The sequence below is a fragment of the Nerophis ophidion genome, linkage group LG16 (assembly GCF_033978795.1).
Source record: "Nerophis ophidion isolate RoL-2023_Sa linkage group LG16, RoL_Noph_v1.0, whole genome shotgun sequence".
NCBI lineage: Eukaryota > Metazoa > Chordata > Actinopteri > Syngnathiformes > Syngnathidae > Nerophis > Nerophis ophidion.
This window is the reverse complement of record NC_084626.1, coordinates 50,844,883-50,867,563: the sequence shown is the minus strand read 5'-3', so window position 1 is coordinate 50,867,563 and position 22,681 is coordinate 50,844,883. Positions and strand designations below refer to the sequence as shown.

Genomic DNA, 22,681 nt, shown 5'->3' with positions numbered 1-22,681 from the left:
TTGATGATGTATTTATTGATTATTATTTATAAAATGTCAGGTGATGATGTATTTATTGATTATTATTTATAAGGTGTCAGGTGACGATGTATTCATTGATTATTATTTGTAAAATGTCAGGTGATGATGTATTTATTGATTATTATTTATAAGGTGTCAGGTGATGATGTATTTATTGATTCTTATCTATGTTAGCTGATGATGTATTTATTGATTATTATTTATAACATTTCAGGTCATGTATTTATTGATTATTTTTTATAAGATGCCAGGGGATGATGTACTTATTGATTATTGTTTATAAGATGTCAGGTGATGATGTATTTATTGATTATTATTTATAAGGTGTCAGGTGACAATGTATTTATTGATTATTATTTATAAGATGTCAATTGATGATGTATTTATTGATTATTATTTATAAGGTGTCAGGTGATGATGTATTTATTGATTATTATTTATAAGGTGTCAATTGATGATGTATTTATTATTATTTATAAGAAGCAGGTTAGTTCCTGCTCCTTTTCACACAACGTTTGCTGGTTTCTTTTTCACTTCTCTTAGATTGTTACAACTTTTGCGCAGATGAAGATGTTGCATTGGAGATTGTTGAAGTGTGTATTTAGGTCAGGGTTCATTGCAGACATTTTGACACACTCAGATCTGAGCTTGAAGAGGTTTCAGGCCGAGTGTGTTAATAGGTTCCAAATAAAGGTCCACACTTACAATCTGCTGTCGTAGTCTCGCCAGGCTCTGTCGAAAGGCTTCTTCAGGTCCTACCAGAGACATCCCATGAAAGAGAAAAGAGGCTTTAAGAAAGTGGAAGTTACAGAAATACTCTTTCTCAATTACTTGTGTCATACATTGCAGTAAGTTTGTGTATTTCCAGTGCACATTTGTGATGTGGTACCACAATACACAACATCGCATGACTCCTTCAAAGAGGCGGAGCTTTGGAGTGTCTCTGTCGCCAAGATGACCACCAGTAAGCGTGTTAAGTGTCCAGCCCTGCACATCCTCACTGTTTGTATGTGCAGCAAGCCAGTGCACTGCATTCTGCACTCACGCACTGCAATATACATTTACGAACTGCATCCTGCACTCATGCACTGCAATGTGCACTCACGCAGTGCATTCTGCACTCTTGCACTGCATTCTGAACTCATACACTGCATTTTGCACTCAAGCACTGCATTCTGAACTCACGCACTGCATTCTGCACTCAATTCTGCACAGATGCACTGCATTCTGCATTCACGCACTGCATTCGGCACTCACGAACTGCATTCGGCACTCACGCACTGCATTATGCACTCAATCCTGCACTCGCGCACTGCATTCTGTAGACATGCACTGCATTCTGCACTCATACACTGCATTCTGCACTCCTACACTAAATTATGCACTAACGCACTGCATTTTGCACTCACTAACTGCATTCTGTTGTCACACACTGCATTTTGCAGGCATTCACTGCATTATACATTTACGCACTGCATCCTGCACTCATGCACTGCAATGTGCACTCTTGCACTGCATTCTGAACTCATACACTGCATTTTGCACTCAAGCACTGCATTCTGAACTTACGCACTGCATTCTGCACTCATGCACTCACTTCTGCACTAACGCACTGCATTCGGCACTCACGCACTGCATTCGGCACTCACTCACTGCATTCTGCACTCACGCACTGTATTATGCACCCAGTTCTGCACTAATGCAATTCATTCTCCACTCACGCACTGCATTCTGCACTCATGCACTCAATTATGCACTAACGCACTGCATTTTTCACTCACGCACTGCATTCTGCAGTCATGCACTCAATTTTGCATTCTGCACTCACGCACTACATTCTGTACTCATGCAATGCATTCTGCACTCACTAACTGCATTCTGTTGTCACACACTGCATTTTGCAGTCATGCACTGCAAAATGCAGTCATGCACTGCATTCTGAACTCATACACTGCATTTTGCACTCACGCACTACAGTTTGCATTTATGCACTGCATTCCGCACTCATGCACTGCATTCTGCACTCATGTACTGCATTATGCACTCACGCACTACAGTTTGCACTTATGCACTGCATTCTGCACTCATGTGCTGCATTCTGCAGACATGCACTGCATTCTGCAGTCACGCACTGCATTGTGCACTCACACTGAATTGTGCAGTCACGCACTGCATTCTGCACTCCATTTTGCACTAACACATTGCTTACGGCACTCAACCACTGCATTCTGCAATCAAGCACTGCATTCTGCACTCCATTCTAAATAAAATGAAATGAAAATAAAAATAATAAATAAATTAAAACATCTGCACACATGCACTGCATTCTTCACTGGTTTGCTGCACTCCCACACTGGTGCACTGGAGACAAGAGTGTCGCTCACCCCTTTGACCTCCCGCAGGTCGCCTTTGACCAGAGAGTCCAGGAAGAAGTTGATGTTGTGCAGCATGCTCTTCAACTGGAAAGACAAACCATTGCAAGGACTTGTTTATGTCATTGGAGAGCAAACATAATGACTTTTATTTTGAAAGACTTTTATTGATAGTGGAACACCTGTGGAGCTCTCCGACAGGTGTGAAACCCTGACCCTAACCCAGGGAACATGAGACCACCGGCCCCACCCAGCCAGGCCGCAGACAGCAGTAGACAAGGCAGGGGAGAAGCAGGAGACAACCAGTCCCTAAGCCAGCGAGACCACGCCCCATGCAGACAGAAAGTATGTACATGTACTGTAAATGTATCATTATGTACATATTTATGTACGTACATACACTGTTCATGTATAATTATGTACATATTAATGTACATATACTGTAAACGTATAATCATGTACATACAGTATGTATGTACGTATACCGTAATTGTATAATTATGTACTTATATACTGTATGTACATATACTGTAAATGTATAGTTATGTACATATGCGTGTACGTGTACTGTAAAGGAATAATTGTATATACTGTCAATGTATAATTATGTACATATGTATGAACATATACTGTAAATGTATAATTATGTACATATTCATACTGTAAATATATAATTATGTACATGTGTGTATGCGTATACTGTAAATGTATAATTATGTACATATGTATGTACATATACTGTAAATGTATAATGATGTATTTTGTGGGTTCTTCCGAGGATGTTGTAGTCGTAATGATTTGTGCAGTCCTTTGAGACATTTGTGATTTGGGGCTATATAAATAAACATTGATTGACTGATTGATTGATGTACATATGTATGCATGTATATTGTTAATGTATAGTTATGTACATATGTATGTATACTGTAAACTTATAATTATGTACATATGTATGTACATATACTGTAAATGAATAATTATGTACATATGTATGAATGTATACTTTAAATGTATAATCATGTACATATGTATGTACATATACTGTAAATGTATAATGATGTACATATGTATGCATGTATATTGTTAATGTATAGTTATTCTACATATGTACGTATACTGTAAATGTATAGTTATGTACATATGTATGTATACTGTAAATGTATAGTTATGTACATATGTATGTATACAGTAAATGTATCATTATGTACATATCTATGTATGTATACTGTAAACGTATAATTATGTACATATGTATGAATGTATACTGTAAATGTATAATTATGTACATATGTATGTATACTGTAAACGTATAAGTATGTACATATGTATGTACATATACTGCAAATTAATAATTATGTACATATGTATGAATGTATACTGTAAATGTATAATTATGTACATATGTATGTACATATACTGTAAACGTATAATTATGTACATATGTATGTATACTGTAAATGTATCATTATGTACATATCTATGTATGTATACTGTAAACGTATAATTATGTACATATGTATGCATGTATACTGTTAATGTATAAATATGTACATATGTATGTACATATACTGTAAACGTATAATTATGTACATATGTATGTACATATACTGTAAATGTATCATTATGTACATATCTATGTATGTATACTGTAAACGTATAATTATGTACATATGTATGCATGTATACTGTTAATGTATAAATATGTACATATGTATGTACATATACTGTAAACGTATAATTATGTACATATGTATGTACATATACTGTAAATGAATAATTTTGTACATATGTATGAATGTATACTGTTAATGTATAGTTATGTACATATGTATGTATGTATACTGTAAATGTATAATTATGTACATATGTATGTATGTATGTATGCCATAAATGTATAATTATGTACATACGTATGTATGTATACTGTAAACGTATAATTATGTACATATGTATGTACATATACTGTACATGAATAATTATGTACATATGTATGAATGTATACTGTTAATGTATAGTTATTCTACATATGTATATATACTGTAAATGTATAATTATGTACATCATTTTTATCTTGGTATCTTAAATTGTGAGAGAAACATGTACATCAAGTTGTCAGCAGAAGGTGTGACCCCAGGATGCAGAGACAGTAGGCAACTTGCAGGAAAAACTGTAATGTTGTTTTGTCTTGCCCTTTTTCTTTCTACCGCCCTTTAAGTGAAGACTTTCATTCTTTGACCTGCACACCACCTTCTGTCTCTGCACCCTGGGGTCACACCTGGTGCTGACAACTGTAAGTCCAGTAGTGTTGTGGGAAAGTGGACCACAGCTCAGGAAACAATATTTTCTGGGGGGGGGGGGGGGGGGGGGATTAGGGCTTGCTGGGGGCCCAACAAGGGTCCTGGCCCTATGGTTACAAACAATGCTGTATGTGGAGCGTGCTAGCGAGCGTGGAGGCGGGAGACTTGTCAAGACCAGCGTTCGGACCTGTGCAGATCCAGAAGACTCACCAGGTTCTTCAGAGGCGAGACCAGCTCCTTGGAGAAGTCGGCCAGGCGGCAGAAGGCGGAGCCAACCTCGGACTCGCCGTTGGAGTGACAGTTGATTGACAGCTTCTCCATGGACAGGATGTACTGCTCCAGGTGGGACACGTGTTCTGATGGACACAAACCTCATTAGTGTGTGTGTGTGTGTGTGTGTGTGTGTGTGTGTGTGTGTGTGTGTGTGTGTGTGTACCTTGTCCTGATGTGTATTTGGCTTTAGCTGCTTTTTTCATCTTCTGCAACAAAAAGCGGTCGCTGTCCAGAGCCTGAAAATGCACACACACACACACACACACACACACACACACGGGTCTGTGGTTCACCTGCTGACTCGACACCCTCCCAGAGCCCCCCCGCTTTGTAGTCTGCATGTTTAGTATAGTGAGACAGTCCACGTGGAAAGTCTTCACAGCGCTTCACTTGTTCCACATGTTGTGTGACAGCCTTGTTCCAGAATGGCTTACATTCCTTTTTCAACTGAATTGTCTCATTTGTGGTATTTTAAGCTTCATAATGCACCACACATTTTCAATGGGAGAGAGGTCTAAATCAGTGGTTCTCAAATGGGGGTACGCGTACCCCTGGGGGTACTTGAAGGTGTGCCAAGGGGTACATGAGATTTTAAAAAAAATATTCTAAAAATAGCAACAATTCAAATATCCTTTATAAATATATTTATTAGGGATGCACCGATTAATCGGTAACCGAATATATTCGGCCGAATATGGCAAAAAAAGCCACATTCGGCCTTGGGTGGAATGAGTTAAAAACAAGGCCGAATAGTGGCGTGTGACGCAATTTTTTGACGCGGTGACGTTGGGATATGTTGTGTACCTGTATAAGTGTAAGAGGTTACATGCACACACTTATTGAGATTTAGTGGGGCCTCTGTTTACATTATTAGCATATCTACTGTGGCTAAGCAGACTTTTGCTAAAAAGACAATAATTCATTTGTTGTGGGTTTATCCACTTTAATGCACCTTATTATTTTTGGAATGCATGTTTTGTTTGAAGGCCTAATATAAATGAAAAACTTTGTGCTTTTTTTGAAAAGCAAAGGCTACTGGAATATTTAAAAAAATGTCAAATTTCAATAAAAAAAATACTTTATTTGAAAAACATGTCTAAATATTTATTCTAGGCTATTTATGCAATATAAAAAAATTTGTGAAAAACTGCATTCATTATTCGGCCTTCGGCCAAGCGTTTAAATCAGGGGTGCCCACACTTTTTCTGCAGGCGAGCTACTTTTCAATTGACCAACTCGAGGGGATCTACCTCATTTATATATATCATTTATATTTATTTATTTATGAAAGAGACATTTTTGTAAACAAGTTAAATGTGTTTAATGATAATACAAGCATGTGTAACACATATAGATGTCTTTCTTTCATGAAGACAAGAATATAAGTTGGTGTATTACCTGATTCTGATGACTTGCATTGATTGGAATCAGACAGTAATGATGATAACGCCCACATTTTCAAATGGAGGAGAAAAAAAGTTGTCCTTTCTGTACAATACCACATGAAAGTGGTTGGTTTTTGGCATCTAATTCATCCAGCTTCCATACACTTTACAAGAAAAACATTGGCGGCAAATTCCGTAGCTTGCTTGATTGACATTCACGGCACCCGAGGGTCTTGTGAGATGACGCTGGCTGCTGCCAGTTCATTATTAGGAAAAAATGACAGAGAGGAAGGCGAGAAACACTTTTTATTTCAACAGACTTTGGCGCCGTCCCTTCCGTCAAAACTCTAAAGGCCGACGGCACATTTCCTATCTTCACAATAAAAGCCCTGCTTCATGCTGCCTGCGCTAACAAAATAAGAGTCTCAGAAAGCTGGCGTGCACAAGTGATGTGCACGCCAGCTTTCTGAGGGATCGCTTGTGCACGCCAGTTTTCCCAGACTCTGTATTTAGTTAGCGCAGGCAGCATGAAGCAGGGCTTTTATTGTGAAGATAGGAAATGTGCAGTCGGCCTTTAGAGTTTTGACGGAAGGTACGGCGCGAGAGTCTGTTGAAATAAAAAGAGTTTCTGGCCTTCCTCTCGGTCATATTTTAATAATAATGATCTTGCAGCAGCCAGCGTCATCTCACAAGACCCTCCGGTACCGTGAATGTCATTTAAGTGACGTCTTGGTGAAGATTGATGATCACTCATTTTTAGGTCTATTTTTTTTAAAAGCCTGGCTGGAGATCGACTGACACACCCCCCGCGGTCGACTGGTAGCTCGCCATCGACGTAACGCAACAGGAGAACACCTATTATTGGTTCTTGGACCACTTGAGTCCACTTCTGTTGGAGCAAAAGTGTGTTCCAGAACATAATGACAGCAGACAACGGAGCAGATAAGACCACACTGTAGACCAGACTGCGGACCAGACTGCGGACCAGACTGCGGACCAGACTGCGGACCAGACTGCGGACCAGACTGTAGACCAGACTGTAGACCAGACTGCAGACCAGACTTTGGACCAGACTGTGGACCAGACTGTGTACCAGACTGTGAAGTGAAGTGAATTATATTTATATAGCGCTTTTCTCTAGTGACTCGAAGCGCTTTACATAGTCAAACCCAATATCTAAGTTACATTTAAAGCAGTGTGGGTGGCACTGGGAGCAGGTGGGTAAAGTGTCTTACCCAAGGACACAACGGCAGTGAAAAGGAAGGCGGGAGCGGGAATCGAACCTGCAACCCTCAAGTTGCTGGCACGGCCGCTCTACCAACCGAGCTATGCCGCCCATATAAAATGTGGCGGGCCATGTAAAATGATGAAACATATTATTGGTTCTTGGACCACTTGAGTCCACTTCTGTTGGAGCAAAAGTGTGTTCCAGAACATAATGACAGCAGACTACGGACCAGATAAGACCGAACTGTAGAACAGACTGTGGACCAGACTGTAGACCAGACTGTGTACCAGACTGTAGACCAGACTGTGGACCAGACTGTGTACCAGACTGTAGACTAGACTTTGGACCAGACTGTGTACCAGACTGTGTACCGGACTGTAGACCAGACTGTGTACCAGACTGTAGACCAGACTTTGGACCAGACTGTGTACCAGACTTTGGACCAGACTGTGTACCAGGCTGTAGACCAGACTGTGGACCAGACTGTGGACCAGACTGTGGACCAGACTGTGTACCAGGCTGTAGACCAAACTGTGGACCAGACTGTGGACCAGACTTTGGACCAGACTCGAGACCAGACTGTGTACCAGGCTGTAGACCAGACTGTGGACCAGACTTTGGACCAGACTGTAGACCAGACTGTGTACCAGAATTTAGACCAGACTGTGGACCAGACTGTAGGCCAGACTTTGAACCAGACTGCGGACCAGACTTTGGACCAGACTGCGGACCAGACTGTGGACCAGACTGTAGACCAGACTGTAGACCAGACTGTGGGCCAGACTGTGGACCAGACTGTGTGCCAGGCTGTGGACCAGACTGTGGACCAGACTGTAGACCAGACTGTGTACCAGGCTGTGGACCAGACTGTGGACCAGACTGTGGACCAGATTGTGTACCAGGCTGTAGACCAGACTGTGGACCAGACTGTAGACCAAACTGTGGACCAGACTGTGGACCAGACTTTGGACCAGACTGTGTACCAGGCTGTAGACCAGACTGTGGACCAGACTGTGGACCAGACTTTGGACCAGACTTTGGACCAGACTGTGGACCAGGCTGTGTACCAGGCTGTGGACCAGACTGTAGACCAGACTGTAGACCAGACTGTGGACCAGACTGTGGACCAGACTGTGGACCAGACTGTAGACCAGACTTTGGACCAGACTGTAGACCCAGACTGTTTACCAGACTGAGGACCAGACTGAGGACCAGACTGTTGACCAGACTGTGGACCAGACTTTGGACCAGACTGTGTACCAGGCTGTAGACCAGACTGTGGACCAGACTGTAGACCAAACTGTGGACCAGATTTTGGACCAGACTGTAGACCAGACTGTGTACCAGGCTGTAGACCAGACTGTGGACCAGACTTTGGACCAGACTGCAGACCCGACTGTGGACCAGTCTGTAGACCAGACTGTAGACCAAACTGTGGACCAGACTGTAGACCAGACTGTGGACCAGACTGTAGACCAGACTGTAGACCAGACTGTAGACCAGACTGTAGACCAGACTGTGGACCAGGGGACCCGTCCCTTGTACTGACCTCCTCCAGCAGGGAGACGGTGTTCCTGCATCCTCCCATCTTGGACGTGAAGGAGGAGGTGGTGGGCGAGCTCCAGTCCTCCAGAACCTCGTCCACGAACTCGGACACGGACACACACTCCGGCATGGCTCCTCCCCGGCAGCCGGACCAGGATCAGAATGGAGACGGAAGCGGGAACAAAGGCCCGGCCTGGAAGTCCCGTCAGAGCCGCGGCCGGCCCCGGATGGACGACATACCGCACTGGGCAGGTGATCTCAAATCGACGAAGGCGACAATTGTGAGGCGGGCCGGCTTTTGTTTCGCCACAAAAGACGCCTCAGTCCGCGAGAACGTTTCCAGAAAAATCCGAGCCAGGATAATTGCGGGGAAGTAATTAGGATTAATGTTCGGGGGAGAACCGGCCGAGCGCCTCCGACAAAGAGCGGAGGTCCGCGGGCAGGCAAGCCGAGCTCCGCACTCCGGAAGCGGCTTCAGAGGAGCCAAGAAAGCCGGTCAGGTGTGGACTCACCCACGGCAGCATCACGGAGACCCATCTTCTTCCGGTCCGATATTTCTATATTTCAGGGACAAGCGGTAAAAAAAAAAAAGAATGGAAGAATGTATAAATGATTGATTAAGATGATTTCCTAAATGATTTATCGATATCGTCTTCCTGCTTTACTACTACCGCATGCTGCTGCGCGTGCGCAGTGCACAACACAGATCGACACTCTATGACGTCACCGTCTAGCCATCCATCTATACTTGAACAAGTCCAGTCATAAAAATTATTACAGTTTTTTTTTTACCACCTTCATCACTGGTGTCCAACTCAAGGCCCGGGGGGCCAAATATGGGCCGCCACATCCTTTTATGTGGCCCTTTTACATAAATATGAGTCGATAAAATACCTTATATATATATCTGCTTTTCTATTGGACAGAAACAATATATGAACGGTGTGAACTGTAATATTATCCAATATTGCAAGACATTCTGAACATATTTGATTAAAAAAAATAAATAAAAATTTCAAAATCTGCTTGACTTATCCATCAAATTGCACATTGTAAAAATGACAGTAAAATATACAAAAGGTTTCTACTGTGAATTGAAAAAACTTGACCACTGTTTTTTTTTTTTCCACCGTAAAATTCTGTCTTGACAGTGTTTACTGTTTGTGTACATTTTTCTACGGTCAAAACTGGCAAATCACTTGCCGGGATTAAAAAAACAACAAAAAAACTTAGGTACATTTTTCCATTTACAGTCATATGTTGAAAACACACATTTTTTACAGTAAAATTCTGAAAATACACACACACAAACACACACACACGCACACACATCTAAGATGCCTTTTTGTTTTTTTTTAGTTAAAAAAATAAATAAATAAATAAAAAAGAGTGGCACTGTTTCTCCAGTTATCGTAATATGTAAAAAATTCTGTTTATCCATCCATCCATTTTCTACCGCTTATTCCCTTTCGGGGTCGCGGGGGGCGCTGGCGCCTATCTCAGCTACAATTGGGCGGAAGGCGGGGTACACCCTGGACAAGTCGCCACCTCATCGCAGGGCAAACACAGATAGACAGACAACATTCAAATAAAATAAAAACATCTATATTGTACAATAAGATTCTGGTGAGTTGCTATTTTTTTTTACAGTAAAATATTTTTTTTTTATAGTGTGTATAAAATATATATGTATATATATATATATGCATATATACACAAATATATCAATCAATGTTTACTTATATAGCCCTAAATCATTTACACACATATATACATATATATATATATATATATACAGTACATATATATACATACACTATATATACGAATATATATATATATACATACATATATATATATAAGGATACATATGTACACAATATATACACACGTATAATATATATATGAATAATTTTATATATATTAGGATACATATATACACACACTATATATATATATATATATATATATATATATATATATATATATACACATATATGTATGTATATATATATATATATATATATATATATATATATAAGAATACATATGTACACAATATATACACACATTATATATATGAATATTTTTATATATATTAGGATACATATATATACACACACACTATATATATATATATATATATATATATATATATGTATATATACATATATATATATATATATTTGTATTAGGATACATATACATACACATGCATACATACATATATATATATATATTTATATACATATATATATATATATATACACACATATATATGTATGTATTCATGTATATATATATATATATGTACTGTATATATATATATATATATATAGATGAATATATATATTAGGACACATATATACATATATATGTATATATGTATCCTAATATATGTACACTAGGATACATATATACACGTATATGTAAATATATATAAATATATATTAGGATACATATATACACACACACACACTCATATATATATGTATATATATATATATATATATATATATATATATATATATATATATATATATATATATGGGTGTGTGGGTGTGTGTATATATGTATCCTAATATATATATATATATATATATATATATATATATATATATATATATATATATATATATATATAGTTAGTCATACCAAAGACTATAAAAATAGGAGCCATTACCTCCCTGCTCTGCACTCAGCATCAAGGGTTGGAATTGGGGGTGAAATCACCAAAAATTATTCCTGAGTGTGGCCACCACTGCTGCTCACTGCTCCCCTCACCTCCCAGGGGGGGATCAAGGGTGATGGGTCAAATGCAGAGAATACTTTTGCCACACATAGTGTGTGTGTTTGTGACAATCATGGGTACTTTAACTTTAATATATATATATATATATATATATATATATATATGGACACTGAGGCCACTTCCTGTTGATCTATGACTGCCAAACAAATCCATCTTGGATAAAGATTATTCTGCTTAAATATCTGTGGCATTTATTTTTGTAGGTTTGTGCAAACTTCAGCAAAGTGTATGAAAAAGGACTTGAATGGTTGGAGGGCGTCTTCATCCTCGGATGATGAGGGCGCTGATCTGCTGAGGCAGCGAGTAGACCAGCAGGCCCAGGAAGAGAGTCACCACGGCCAGGAGGACCAGGACCAGGATGAACTTCTTGAACTTCTTCCAGATGAGGAAGATGAAAGTCTTCATGGGGTTGACAAACCAGGTGAAAGTGGTGCTGGGACGGCTGTGGACAGTCCAGCAGCAACACATCACACTGGGGGCTTTGGAGGTCTTGTCTTGGCATTGTCTCAGCATTGTGTTAGCATTGTGTTGTCATTGTGTGATCATTGTGTTATTGTCTTATCATTGTCTTAGCATTCCTTTATTGTGTGATCATTGTCTTGGCATTGTCTTAGCATTGTGTTAGCATTGTCTTAGCATTGTCTCAGCATTGTGTTAGCATTGTCTCAGCATTGTCTCAGCATTGTGTTAGCATTGTCTCAGCATTGTGTTAGCATTGTCTCAGCATTGTGTTAGCATTGTCTTAGCATTGTGTTAGCATTGTCTTAGCATTGTCTCAGCATTGTGTTAGCATTGTCTCAGCATTGTGTTAGCATTGTGTTAGCATTGTCTTAGCATTGTCTCAGCATTGTGTTAGCATTGTCTTAGCATTGTGTTAGCATTGTCTTAGCATTGTGTTGTCATTGTGTTGTCATTGTGTTGTCATTGTGTTGTCATTAGGTTATTGTGTTATCATTGTGTTATCATTAGGTTATCATTAGGTTATTGTGTGATCATTGTGTTGTCATTAGGTTATTGTGTTATCATTGTGTTATCATTGTCTTATCATTCCTTTATTGTGTGATCATTGTGTTGTCATTGTCTTAGCATTAGGTTATTGTGTGATCATTGTCTTATCATTGTGTTGTCATTGTGTTATCATTGTCTTAGCATTCCTTTATTGTGTGATCATTGTCTTATCATTGTGTTATCATTCCTTTATTGTGTGATCATTAGGTTATTGTGTTATCATTGTCTTATCATTGTGTTATCATTCCTTTATTGTGGGATCATTGTGTTATCATTGTGTTATCATTAGGTTATTGTGTTATTAGGTTTTTGTGTTATCGTTAGGTTATTGTGTGATCATTGTGTTGTCATGACATTATTGTGTTATCATTAGGTTATTGTGTGATCATTGTGTTGTCATTAGGTTATTGTGTTATCATTAGGTTATTGTGTTATCATTAGGTTATAGTGTTATCATTGTATTATCATTACGTTATTGTGTTATCATTGTGTTGTCATTAGGTTATTGTGTTATCATTGTGTTATTAGGTTATTGTGTTATCGTTAGGTTATTGTGTGATCATTGTGTTGTCATGACATTATTGTGTTATCATTAGGTTATTGTGTGATCATTGTGTTGTCATTAGGTTATTGTGTTATCATTGTGTCATTAGGTTATTGTGTTATCACTAGGTTGTTGTGTGATCATTGTGTTGTCATTAAGTTAGTGTGTTATCATTAGGTTATTGTGTGATCATTGTGTTATCATTAGGTTATTGTGTGATCATTGTCGTTCTTAGGTTATTGTGTTATCATTGTGTTATCATTAGGTTATTGTGTTGTCATTGTGTTGTCATTAGGTTATTGTGTGATCATTGTGTTGTCATTAGGTTATTGTGTTATCATTAAGTTTTTGTGTTATCATTGTGTTATTAGGTTATTGTGTTATCATTAGGTTATTGTGTTATCATTAGGTTATTGTGTTATCATTAGGTTATTGTGTTATCATTGTGTTATTAGGTTATTGTGTTATCATTAGGTTATTGTGTTATCATTAGGTTGTTGTGTGATCATTGTGTTGTCATTAAGTTAGTGTGTTATCATTAGGTTATTGTGTGATCATTGTGTCCTTCTTAGGTTATTGTGTTATCATTGTGTTATCATTACGTTATTGTGTTGTCATTAGGTTATTGTGTTATCATTAGGTTATTGTGTTATCATTGTGTCGTTATTAGGTTATTGTGTTGTCATTAGGTTACTGTGTTATCGTCATGTGATCATTCAGTTATTGTGTTATCATTAGGTTATTGTGTGAGCATTGTGTCGTCCTTAGGTTATTGTGTTATCATTAGGTTATTGTGTGATCATCGTGTCATCGTTATTGTGTTATTATGTTATCAATATGTTATTTTGTTATTGTGTTATTATGTTATCGTGTTATTATCGTGTTTGTTATTGTGTTATCATTAAGTTGTTGTGTTATCATTGTGTTATCATGGTGTTATCAATGTGTTATTGTGTTATCAGTAGGTTATTGTGTTATCATTGTGTTATTAGGTTATTGTGTTATCATTAGGTTGTTGTGTGATCATTGTGTTGTCATTAAGTTAGTGTGTTATGATTAGGTTATTGTGTGATCATTGTGTTATCATTAGGTTATTGTGTTGTCATTGTGTTGTCATTAGGTTATTGTGTTGTCATTGTGTTGTCATTAGGTTATTGTGTTGTCATTGTGTTGTCATTAGGTTATTGATTTATCATTAGGTTGTTGTGTTGTCATTGTGTTGTCATTAGGTTATTGTGTGAATAATTGTGTCGTTCTTAGGTTATTGTGTTATCATTAGGTTATTGTGTTGTCATTGTGTTGTCATTAGGTTATTGATATATCATTAGGTGATTGTGTTATCATTGTGTCGTTATTAGGTTATTGTGTTGTCATTAGGTTATTGTGTTATCATCATGTGATCATTAAGTTATTGTGTGATCATTGTGTCGTCCTTAGGTTATTGTGTTATCATTAGGTTATTGTGTGATCATCGTGTCATCGTCATTGTGTTATTATGTTATCAATAGGTTATTTTGTTATTGTGTTTTTATTATGTTATCGTGTTATTATCGTGTTTGTTATTGTGTTATCATTAAGTTGTTGTGTTATCATGGTGTTATCAATGTGTTATTGTGTTATCGTTGTGTTATTGTGTTTTTATTATGTTATCATTAGGTTATTGTGTTATTATTGTGTTTGTTATTGTGTTATCATTAAGTTGTTGTGTTATCATGGTGTTATCAATGTGTTATTGTTGTGTTATTGTGTTATCATTATTAGTTAGCAAAACTATCTTTCAGTACTGGTAACACTGCGTCAAAGATTTCAATTAGACAAAGCCTTCATTATGGCCGCAGTTTGAACAGCCCATTTCTACCCGTGTGTTTGTGTGTGTTTGTTTGTGTGTGTTTGTGTTTCTCACTTTGGCTTGTCCAGAGGTTCTGGTTCTTTGCGTCCACGTCCAACCGGATTAGCCTCAGCTTGCTCCAGAGTCACCAGCTGGAGCTCCGCCTCCACCTTACCCTGTGCGCGCACACACACACACACACACACACACACACACACACACACACACACACACAGAAGCAAGGTCATGGCGTGACAGACAAAGCCCCGCCCCCTAGCGTCCTCACCACGAGCAGGTAGACGTGTCCGCTGCTGTCGGTGAACTGGACGTCTTCCTCCTCCTTCTTCTTCTTGCCCTTCTTGTCCTTCTTCTTCCTCTCAGCCTCCTCCTTTTGCTCCTTCTCAAAGTCCTCGGCCGTCTTCTGGCGGGTCAGCGGCCACCAGCCCTTCATCTTCTTGGAGCGAAATATGGAGACCCGCGGGACCGCCCGGTCCTTGGCCATCTGGACCGTGCACTTCCCGGAGGACTTGGCGGGCCGCACCATGTCGCTGAGGCGCAGTTCCACGGAGCCTGCGGGAGTCCGGGGAGGAGGACCCAAGGATCCATGTCAACAAGGTCCTGGATGTGGTCCACGTGAAGAAGTCTCACCCAGGAAGTCGTTGGCCGAGATGCGGTCATAGTCCCAGACCTGCAGCGTCAGCACCGCCGGCTGCCGGAACTCCGACTCCTCCAGAGAGAAGAAGGACTCCTTCTTCTTGTAGACCACCTCTTTCTTCACGTGGCAGGAGGGCACGACGTTGTCGGAACAGCAGTTTGGTTTTTGTGTGGAAGAGATGAAGTCAGGACTATGTGTGTATGTCTGTGTACGCGTGTGTGTGTTCATGTGTGTGTTTGTGCATGCTGCATGTGTGTGAGTCTGTGTGTGTGTACGCGTGTGTGTGTCCATGTCTGTGTGCGTTTGTGCGTGCTGCATGTGTGTGAGTCTGTGTGTATGTGTGTGTGTGAGTGTGTGTCTGTGTGTGTGTGTCCATGTCTGTGTGCGTTTGTGCGTGCTGCATGTGTGTGAGTCCGTGTGTGTGTATGTGTGTGTGTGAGTGTGTGAGTGTGTGTGTGTATATGTGTGTTTGTGCATGCGTGCATGTGTGCGTTTGTGTGTGTCTGTGTCCATGTGTGTTTGTGTGCGTTTGTGTGTGCGTGCATGTGTGGGTTTGTGTGTGTGTGTATCCATGTGTGTTTGTGTGCGTGCGTGCTTGTGTGTGTGAGTGTGTGTGTCCGCGTGTGCTTGTGTGTGTTTGTGCGTGCGTGCATGTGTGTGTGAGTGTGTTTGTTTGTGTGAGTGTATGTGTGGGTTTGTGTGCACGTGTGTGCATTTGTGTGTGTGTGTCCATGTGTGTTTGTGCGTGCGTGGATGTGTGCGTTTATTTGTGTGTGTGTGAGTGAGTATTTGTGTGTGTGTGCGTGTATCCGTGTGTGTTTGTGTGCATTTGTCCGTGTGTTCATGTGTGTGTTTGTGTGTGTGTGTGTGAGTGTGTGTGTGTCCATGTGTGTTTGTGCGTGCGTGGATGTGTGCGTTTATTTGTGTGTGTGTGTGAGTGAGTATTTGTGTGTGTGTGCGTGTATCCGTGTGTGTTTGTGTCCATTTGTCCGTGTGTTCATGTGTGTGTTTGTGTGTGTGTGTGAGTGTCCATGTGTGTTTGTGCGTGCGTGCATGTGTGCATTTGTTTGTGTCTGTGTGTGTTTGTGCGTGCATGTGTGTGTGAGTGTGTGTGTGTGTGTCCATGTGTGTTTGTGTGCGTTTGTGCGTGCCTGCATGTGTGCGTTTGTGTGTGTGTGTGTGTGTCCATGAGTGTTTGTGTGCGTTTGTCTGTGCGTGCATGTGTGGGTTTGTGTCCGCGTGTGTCCATGTGTGTTTGTGTGCGTGCGTGCGTGCATGTGTGGGTGAATGTGTGTTTGTTTGTGTGGGTGTATGTGTGTGTGCGTGTGTGTGTGTGTGTGTCTCCGTGTGTGTTTGTGTGCGGGCGTGCATGTGTGCGTTTGTGTGTGTGTCCATGTGTGTTTGTGCGAGCGTGCATGTGTGCGTTTGTGTGTGTGAGTATCTGTGTGTGAGAGCGTGTATCCGTGCGTTCATGTGTGTGTTTGTCCATGTGTGATTGTGTGTGTTTGTGCGTGTGTGTGTGTGTGTGTGTGTACCTCAGTGGGCAGGTAGTCAAAGCGAAAGACAAATCTCCAGTTAAAGTTTCCCTCTCCAGTCAGAGAGTTGAAGTGGACGTCAGTCTCCTGCTTGTCGTCTTCCAGTCCTTTAATCCATCTGAGGTGAAAAAACCCCCCAAAACGTCAGGTGGCTTAAGCTCCGCCTCCCTCCTTCAACACCTGACAATGAAGCGGCGTTTCACCCTTTCAAGTAGATGTCAGAGGACGGCACGCCGGTGAACGGGTTGATGTCGTCCAGAACAACGTCGTCGGTGTTCCAGACGATGACACGCAGCTCATGTCTGTTACCGTGGAAACAACACGCTAAGAGCACGGACACCACTGTGCATCAGTGTTGACCTACTGTAGAGGGAGGCGGGGCTTAATGTCGACAGTGGGCGGGGCTGGAACATCAGTTGGAAACATGTCCACCCACATGTGAAGATAGCCCTGCACACACACACACACACACACACACACGCACACGCACACGCACACGCACACGCACACACACACACACACACACACACACACACACACACACACACACACACACACACACACACGAGCAGATGAGTGGTTCTCACAATGTTTTCACCAAGTAGCACCTCAGAAAACACTTGGCTCTTCAGGCACCACCATAACGACCAACACCGGCTAGACTAGCGAAGCTAAGCTAGTCCCAGTCCAAAGCCCCCCCTGCTTCGAAGTCAGAAAGAACTCAATTCGGTGAAAGAAACCGCATGAGTATGGCTTCCTGTTCTTCATAGATAGGTTTGCCCTACTAGAGGACCGTGTCCGCCAGTTAGAGCAGAGTAACTAGGTAACCTTAGAGGCCGCGGACAGTTTTGCTAACGTTAGCTGTAGCGAAATGAATAGCTGAGCTTGTGGCAGCCCTGAACGGCCTGCAAGCTACAGTCAGTCGGTTAGCACTCTAGCCATTCCTACACTCTAGTCTACCGGGCACCACACCCTAGTCATAGGGGACTCCATCACCCGAAAACAGCCCTAATTAAGTGTATTCCCGGGGCCAGAGCACCTGACAATGAAGCTAGTCTTATGGAGCTGACTCGCAACAGGCCTAGTAAACCTGTACGACAGGCTAATCGCACCACTAGTTATGCGGACATAGTTGTAGACGTTGGCTCCAATGACACTAGGATGAGACAGTCAGAGCTTACAAAGGGGAAAATAGCCAGTACTTGTCTCTGCCTGCGAGAGGCAAATAGTCTCGCTTAACAAGTGGCTGGCTAGCAAGAACTCAACTCGGTGAAAGAAACCGCATGAGTATGGCTTCCTGTTCTTCATAGATAGGTTTGCCCTACTAGAGGTCCGTGTCCGCCAGTTAGAGCAGAGTAACTAGGTAACCTTAGAGGCCGCGGGCACTTTTGCTAACGTTAGCTGTAGCGAAATGAATAGCTGAGCTTGTAGCAGCCCTGAACGGCCTGCAAGCTACAGTCAGTCGGTCATGACACATAACAGAGTTAGCACTCTAGCCATTCCTACACTCTAGTCTACCGGGCACCACACCCTAGTCATAGGGGACTCCATCACCCGAAAACAGCCCTAATTAAGTGTATTCCCGGGGCCAGAGCACCTGACATTGAAGCTAGTCTTATGGAGCTGACTCGCAACAGGCCTAGTAAACCTGTACGACAGGCTAATCGCACCACTAGTTATGCGGACATAGTTGTAGACGTTGGCTCCAATGACGCTAGGATGAGACAGTCAGAGATTACAAAGAGGAACATAGCTAGAACTTGTCGATGTCCAGGCATGGAGTACTTGTCTCTGCCTGCGAGAGGCAAATAGTCTCGCTTAACAAGTGGCTGGCTAGCAAGAACTCGACTCGGTGAAAGAAACCGTGTGAGAATGACTTCCTGTTCTTCATAGATAGGTTTGCCCTACTAGAGGACCGTGTCATAGATAGGTTTGCCCTACTAGAGGACCGTGTCCACCAGTTAGAGCAGAGTAACTAGGTAACCTTAGATGCCGCGAGCACTTTTGCTAACGTTAGCTGTAGCGAAATGAATAGCTGAGCTTGTAGCAGCCCTGAACGGCCCGCAAGCTACGGTCAGTCGGTCATGACACATAACAGAGTTAGCACTCTAGCCATTCCTACACTCTAGTCTACCGGGCACCACACCCTAGTCATAGGGGACTCCATCACCCGAAAACAGCCATAATTAAGTGTATTCCCGGGGCCAGAGCACCTGACAATGAAGCTAGTCTTATGGAGCTGACTCGCAACAGGCCTAGTAAACCTGTACGACAGGCTAATCGCACCACTAGTTATGCGGACATAGTTGTAGACGCTGGCTCCAATGACACTAGGATGAGACAGTCAGAGCTTACAAAGGGGAAAAAAGCCAGGACTTGTCGATGTCCAGGCATGGAGTACTTGTCTCTGCCTGCGAGAGGCAAATAGTCTCGCTTAACAAGTGGCTGGCTAGCAAGAACTCAACTCGGTGAAAGAAACCGTGTGAGAATGACTTCCTGTTCTTCATAGAAAGGTTTGCCCTACTAGAGGACCGTGTCATAGATAGGTTTGCCCTACTAGAGGACCGTGTCCACCAGTTAGAGCAGAGCAACTAGGTAACCTTAGACGCCGCGAGCACTTTTGCTAACGTTAGCTGTAGCGAAATGAATAGCTGAGCTTGTAGCAGCCCTGAACGGCCTGCAAGCTACGGTCAGTCGGTCATGACACATAACAGAGTTAGCACTCTAGCCATTCCTACACTCTAGTCTACCGGGCACCACACCCTAATCATAGGGGACTCCATCACCGGAAAACAGCCATAATTAAGTGTATTCCCTGGGCCAGAGCACCTGACATTGAAGCTAGTCTTATGGAGCTGACTCGCAACAGGCCTAGTAAACCTGTACGACAGGCTAATCGCACCACTAGTTATGCGGACATAGTTGTAGACGTTGGCTCCAATGACACTAGGATGAGACAGTCAGAGCTTACAAAGGGGAAAATAGCCAGTACTTGTCTCTGCCTGCGAGAGGCAAATAGTCTCGCTTAACAAGTGGCTGGCTAGCAAGAACTCAACTCGGTGAAAGAAACCGTGTGAGAAGGACTTCCTGTTCTTCAGAGATAGGTTTGCCCTACTAGAGGACCGTGTCCGCCAGTTAGAGCAGAGTAACTAGGTAACCTTAGAGGCCGTGGACACTTTTGCTAACGTTAGCTGTAGCGAAATGAATAGCTGAGCTTGTAGCAGCCCTGAACGGCCTGCAAGCTACGGTCAGTCGGTCATGACACATAACAGAGTTAGCACTCTAGCCATTCCTACACTCTAGTCTACCGGGCACCACACCCTAGTCAGAGGGGACTCCATCACCCGAAAACAGCCATAATTAAGTGTATTCCCGGGACCAGAGCACCTGACATTGAAGCTAGTCTTATGGAGCTGACTCGCAACAGGCCTAGTAAACCTGTACGACAGGCTAATCGCACCACTAGTTATGCGGACATAGTTGTAGACGTTGGCTCCAATGACACTAGGATGAGACAGTCAGAGCTTACAAAGGGGAAAATAGCCAGGACTTGTCTCTGCCTGCGAGAGGCAAATAGTCTCACTTAACAAGTGGCTGGCTAGCAAGAACTCAACTCGGTGAAAGAAATCATGTGAGAATGACTTCCTGTTCTTCATAGATAGGTTGGCCCTACTAGAGGGCCGTGTCATAGATAGGTTTGCCCTACTAGAGGACCGTGTCCGCCAGTTAGAGCAGAGTAACTAGGTAACCTTAGAGGCCGTGGACACTTTTGCTAACGTTAGCTATAGCAAAATGAATAGCTGAGCTTGTAGCAGCCCTGAACGGCCCGCAAGCTACGGTCAGTCGGTTAGCACTCTAGACATTCCTACACTCTAGTCTACCGGGCACCACACCCTAGTCATAGGGGACTCCATCACCCGAAAACAGCCATAATTAAGTGTATTCCCGGGGCCAGAGCACCTGACATTGAAGCTAGTCTTATGGAGCTGACTCGCAACAGGCCTAGTAAACCTGTACGACAGGCTAATCGCACTACTAGTTATGCGGACATAGTTGTAGACGTTGGCTCCAATGACACTAGGATGAGACAGTCAGAGCTTACAAAGGGGAAAATAGCCAGTACTTGTCTCTGCCTGCGAGAGGCAATTAGTCTCACTTAACAGATGGCTGGCTAGCAAGAACTCAACTCGGTGAAAGAAACCGCATGAGTATGGCTTCCTGTTCCCAATAGATAGGTTGGCCCGACTAAAGGACTGAGTCCGCCAGTTAGAGCAGAGTAACTAGGTAACTTTTGCTAACGAAAGTTGTAGGGAAATGAGTAGCTGAGCTTGTAGCAGCCCTGAACAACCTGCAAGCTACGGTCAGTCGATTATGACACATAACAGAGTTAGCACTCTAGCCATTCCTACACTCTAGTCTACCGGGCACCACACCCTAGTCATAGGGGACTCCATCACCCGAAAACAGCCATAATTAAGTGTATTCCCGAGGCCAGAGCACCTGACATTGAAGCTAGTCTTATGGAGCTGACTCGCAACAGGCGTAGTAAACCTGTACGACAGACTAATCGCACCACTAGTTATGCGGACATAGTTGTAGACGTTGGCTCCAATGAGACTAGGATGAGACAGTCAGAGCTTACAAAGGGGAAAATAGCCAGGATTTGTCGCTGTCCAGGCAAGGAGTACTTGTCTCCGCCTACGAGAGGCAAATAGTCTCGCTTAACAAGTGGCTGGCTAGCAAGAACTCAACTCGGTGAAAGAAACCGTGTGAGAATGACTTCCTGTTCTTCATAGATAGGTTTGCCCAACCAGAGGACCGTGTCCACCAGTTAGAGCAGAGTAACTAGGTAACCTTAGACGCCGCGGGCACTTTTGCTAACGAAAGTTGTAGGGAAATGAGTAGCTGAGCTTGTAGCAGGCCTGCACGGCCCCGCAAGCTACGGTCAGTCGGTTATGACACATAACAGAGTTAGCACTCCAGCCATTCCTACACTCTAGTCTACCAGGCACCACACCCTAGTCATAGGGGACTCCATCACCCGAAAACAGCCATAATTAAGTGTATTCCCGGGGCCAGAGCACCTGACAATGAAGCTAGTCTTATGGAGCTGACTCGCAACAGGCCTAGTAAACCTGTACGACAGGCTAATTGCACCACTAGTTATGCGGACATAGT

At 42.2% G+C, this 22,681-nt stretch overlaps 2 protein-coding genes across 4 annotated transcripts in view; both read right to left on the bottom strand.

Annotated features, from left to right (window-relative positions):
* The window catches only part of unm_sa1614 (un-named sa1614), a 45,468-nt gene extending 35,652 nt beyond the window's left edge, over nt 1-9,816 (bottom strand). For both annotated transcript variants that reach the window (XR_009802242.1, XM_061875444.1), the window contains exons 1-5: nt 9,126-9,816; nt 5,127-5,199; nt 4,901-5,046; nt 2,406-2,480; nt 727-776 (exon numbers count right to left, since the gene is read on the bottom strand). Coding sequence is in view for 1 of the 2 variants with exons in the window: in XM_061875444.1 (XP_061731428.1) it covers nt 727-776; nt 2,406-2,480; nt 4,901-5,046; nt 5,127-5,199; nt 9,126-9,251 (470 nt within the window). In the remaining variant the exon portion in view is untranslated. The remainder of the gene's footprint in view (nt 1-726; nt 777-2,405; nt 2,481-4,900; nt 5,047-5,126; nt 5,200-9,125) is intronic.
* Nucleotides 9,817-11,799: 1,983 nt separating this feature from the next.
* Nucleotides 11,800-22,681, bottom strand: part of fer1l4 (fer-1 like family member 4) — a 54,984-nt gene continuing 44,102 nt past the window's right edge. For both annotated transcript variants that reach the window (XM_061875443.1, XM_061875442.1), the window contains exons 43-49: nt 17,868-17,953; nt 17,707-17,805; nt 17,504-17,621; nt 15,962-16,085; nt 15,600-15,883; nt 15,389-15,489; nt 11,800-12,375 (exon numbers count right to left, since the gene is read on the bottom strand). In XM_061875443.1, coding sequence (XP_061731427.1) covers nt 12,195-12,375; nt 15,389-15,489; nt 15,600-15,883; nt 15,962-16,085; nt 17,504-17,621; nt 17,707-17,805; nt 17,868-17,953 — 993 coding nt within the window. In that variant the 3' untranslated portion in view covers nt 11,800-12,194. The remainder of the gene's footprint in view (nt 12,376-15,388; nt 15,490-15,599; nt 15,884-15,961; nt 16,086-17,503; nt 17,622-17,706; nt 17,806-17,867; nt 17,954-22,681) is intronic.